The sequence below is a fragment of the Carlito syrichta genome, unplaced genomic scaffold (assembly GCF_000164805.1).
Source record: "Carlito syrichta isolate Samal-C Ts95f unplaced genomic scaffold, Tarsius_syrichta-2.0.1 Scaffold275594, whole genome shotgun sequence".
Lineage (NCBI taxonomy): Eukaryota > Metazoa > Chordata > Mammalia > Primates > Tarsiidae > Carlito > Carlito syrichta.
In genome coordinates, this window is record NW_007219690.1 from 287 (window position 1) to 4,666 (window position 4,380).

At 40.7% G+C, this 4,380-nt stretch overlaps 1 protein-coding gene across 1 annotated transcript; it reads right to left on the reverse strand.

Moving 5' to 3' along the window:
- Nucleotides 1-2,166: 2,166 nt before the first annotated feature.
- On the reverse strand, nucleotides 2,167-3,105 carry LOC103254343 (anaphase-promoting complex subunit 1-like; the record flags this gene model as incomplete). The annotated part of the gene is made up of 2 exons (XM_008052460.1): nucleotides 2,167-2,258; nucleotides 2,871-3,105. Coding segments are annotated over 2 exons (327 nt in total), but the record flags the coding sequence as incomplete, so codon positions are not given.
- Nucleotides 3,106-4,380: the final 1,275 nt, after the last annotated feature.

Consider the following 4,380-nt stretch of genomic DNA (forward strand, 5'->3'; position numbering starts at 1 on the left):
TTTCAGAACACACATAAGAAAAAACTCCATTCATTATAAAATTCTTCACAGTATTTGGCTTGACCAGAATAATGTATTGGTGGTTCCACATTCCAAGTGAAACAATCATTTAATGAAACCTTTTTGGAAATTCTGCACATCTCTTGGAGTTAAAGATGGGTCAACCCAATATTGTATTTTGTCACAAGGCAAATACTACTGTGACAACATTCTGGGATACAAAGTGAAAACACCACTATGGTAAAAGAAGCCTACAATTTAACTGCAGACTCCTAAGGCTCCCTATCATAAGCATTTCTACTTTTTTCTGCTTTCCACTGTAATGGGCCATAACTTCATCTTGCTTGTATGTTTTGAACTCTTTTTAAGAAACTTCAGGGAGATGTTGAATTGTTTTGGGGAGAATCATGTGTTTTCACTTCAGTCACTGTTGCCCTGTAACTAGCAGATCTCAGGAGTCCATAGGGAGGAGGCCTGGACACGCAGAATATGGGAGATGATGAGTATTCGAGCAGGGGCTATTGACATTCCAGCATGTGGCCATAGAATTCTCTCAAGAGGAGTGGGTATTCCTGGACCCCATTCAGCAAATATTGTACAGGAATGTGATGTTAGAGAACCATAGAAACCTGGTTTTTCTAGGACTTGCTGTCTCTAAGCCAGACCTGATCACCTGTCTGGAGCAAAGGAAAGAACCCTGGGAAATGAAGAGACACGGCACATCAGCCAAATCTCCAGCCCTTCCTGAGTTATGCAGGACAGTAACTGCCACCCTGTTTAAATGTGCATTGGATTATTCCCGTCCTGCATGGAGCTGATGGAGCATTCAGATGAAACCTAAATAGTACATGCTGCCATCCTTCAGTGGAATCTGAGGATCTACCCCATCTCCAATAGGAATTGTGGGTATCCATGACTTTCCCTGTGCCACAGTCACAAGGGAACATTTGTAATACTGAAAGATATGCATTCATGGTGAGAACTGTGCATGACAACTGAGAAAACAGAGAGATGGCTCTGGTGTGCATTGAAGAAGTGTTTCTCAGAGCCCTTTGTTAACACAAGAAAAACAGAAACTAATTGAAATAAAATTATAAGGTAGAACCATCACAAAAAAAAGAAACTTCATTCCCAGCCAAGCACAGTGGCTCATGCCTGTAATCCCACCACTTTGGGAGGTGGAGGTGAGAGGACTGCCTGAGTCTAATGGTTTGAGACCAGCCTGGGCAACTTGACAAAATCTCATCTCTACATAATTTAAAAATTAGCCAGGTATGGTGGTGTGTGCCTGTAGTTCCAGCTACTTGGAAGGCTCAGGCAGAAGGGTTGTCTGAGCCCAGTAGGTCAAGGCTGCGGTGGCCATGAGCATACCACTGCACTCTAGCCTGGGCGACAGAGTGAGACTCCAACTCAAAAAAAAAAAATAAGCAAAGGACTTGAAAGATATTTCACAAAAAAAGATATATGGAGGACCAATAAGCTAATGAAAAAGTTGTCAGCATCATTAGCCAGCAGAGAAATACAAATTTAAACTACAATGAAATATCATGGCACATTTATCAGCAGAAATGTTAAAAACAAGTAACACCAATTATCAGCAAGTTGTGCAACAGCCAGCATTCTCAAACAGCGTTGGTTCAAGTGTAAAACAGAAAAAGGTGTATCAGTTCAAACGAAATGTACCATTTACCCTATGCCTCAGTAATCCCAATCCTACCTAATGGAATTGGCATTGGAATATACAGGTTGTCTTTTTTTTTTTTTTTGGAGTCAGAGTCTCACTGTCACCCAGGCTGGGATGCAGTGGCACACTCAAGGCCACCACAGCCTCAAAATGCTGGACTCTGCCATCGCACTCCAGCCTGGGCAACAGAGTGAGACTCCTATTTAAAAAAGAAACCAGAAAAAAGAACCTTCATTTCCCAGTTTATTCATGAATACATAGATGAGCTGGGGGAAAAAAAATTCTTAAGCCCCATTCTTCACTATAGTTTTTCCCCCATTCACAAATCTGGTGCTTTGAAAAACATCCAGGAAGAAGAAAGGGCTGGGAATCAGGCTAAGTCATAGTAAGTCAGAGTAGTATTTGAGTTTAAGAGTTAAGGTTATTTGTCTCAACATGCAGATGCCATAAATAAAACATGGGAAGGCACAGATGGTGCTTACCCCCAAGCAGACCATGCCCAGGGCAAAGCCAGCAGCTAAAGAGTATGACTCTCTGTCAGTGCAGTATTCCATTTTAGGACCAGGGGGCCTTCCTGAAAAACATAAGCAATACAGTTGAATCTAGCTTCTCAAATTTTCAACTCACAAACATTTTAGAGTTAACTTTCTAGTAAGTTACACAAGAAATGTGGATGAAATAAAACTCCACTCAGAAAGTTCTGACACTATCATAATTGGTTTCCACAGCTGTCAGTGTACCAAAAAACAACAACAAAAAAAGCAATCACTTACATTCTGTTGGAAGTGCTGTTGTCCAACAGAATAAACACCGTGATATTAGGGACCAAAACGGTCAACTTTGAGTTTTAAGTGCAAGTCTCTGTTAGACTTTGCCTGGTAAAGACACAGCAGGATAAGCAGCACCCACATCTGTGATTACGACCACAGGTACCTCAGTGAATGTGACCACTGGAGCTCAGTAATGGGTTGGCCTAATAAATATCCAGGCTAATAACTTGCATAGTAACATTAGTTTTGGAAAACACTACCTGCAGTTGTTTTTAAAATTAGTACGAGATCATTCTGTGCTCACAAAACTACTATAATTTCTCCTTAATTTTTATAATTTACTCTTATTTTTGCTTGGGTTTATTTAGAAATAGGAAATGTATGCCTATGAAGATTCAGCACTATTAATCCTATACCTATTTCAGCCAACAGGACTTCTGCAGTATGTCTGTGAGCTGTCCCTTGATATACGAGGCCAATGCCAACTACTGCAGCCACTTGGACGTTGTGAGGAACATCCAGTTCTGTGGATGTTGGGGGTAAGACAGCAGGAATGTGAATGCTGAGAAGTCGAGTGATTGACATATCCATGGTGCCTAGTTTTGCAGCAGAAACACCAAGCAGCAGTCCAATACTTGTCATTTCATGGCCCTGAGATAGAAAATGAAATGAAACTTGAGTCACTAACACAATAAGCATGTAGTTTAAAATAAAATACTGCCTGCCACTTTCTTTTATGTTGACAGGCACAGTAAGAGGTACTGAGAATATAGTAATAAACCAAACAAAAATGGTTCCTGCTCTCTAGGACCTAGTGCCCTAATAAAAAAAAATTTTTTTCAAACAAAAAATACGCAAGTACATTATTTGAAAGTAGTATAATGAAAACGTACAAAGTATAATGAAAGAGTACTTTCAAAGGGCCTAACTTAGATTAGGAGGGGTTGGAAGATTACTAGAAAAAGAATCATTAAAGATTATGTAAAGAAACTTATAATAAGACTTGAAGGATTAGTATAGACTAGCCAGGAAAACTGGCAAGAAGGTGACACGCAGGTTTAAAAGGTGAGGAAGATTGTTCCAGGTGACAGACCAGCATGCAAAGGGCTCTGAGGTGATTCAGAAATAAACCCCATATTGACGGTCACTGACCAAAAGGGTGCCTAGACAAGTCAATGGGGAAAGAATAGTCTTTTCAACATATTACTGAGACAACTGGAGAGACACACCCAACACAACATAACAAATGTTGGCAGGAATATGGAGCCATTGGAACTCTCATGCATTGCTGGTGGCGTTGTGAAATGGTACAGCCTCTCTGGAAGACATTTTGCCAGCTCCGCCAAAGTAAACGAGTTACCATATGACCCAGCAAGTCCACACCAAAAGAAATGAAAATATATCTATATAAACACATGTACAAGCCGGGCTCGGTGGCTCAGCGTGTAATCCCGCGCCTTTGGAAGGCTGAGGTGAGTGGATTGCCTGAGTCTGCGAGTTCGAGACCCGCCTAGGCAGCAAGAACTCATCTCTACAATAAATCAAAAAATCAGCCAGGCGTGGTAGCGCATGCCTGTAATTCCAGCTACTTGGAAGGCTGAGATGGAAGGATAGCCGGAGCCCAGCAGGTCGAGGCTGTGGTGGCTGAGAGCGGCCACTGCACTCCAGTCTGGGTGACAGAGTGAGACTCCAACTCAAAAAAAAAAAACCATGTACATATATATACATATATGTCTCACAAAAATGTGTAACATACAAAAGTTCACAGCAGCATTCTTCATAATAGACAAAAAGTGAAAACAACCCAAGTACCCATAAACAGACGAAAGATAAATAAGATATGGTCTATCCATACACTTAAATATTTATTCACAAATTTAAAAAAATGAAGTGCTAATACCTGGTATACATGGATGAATTTGAAAA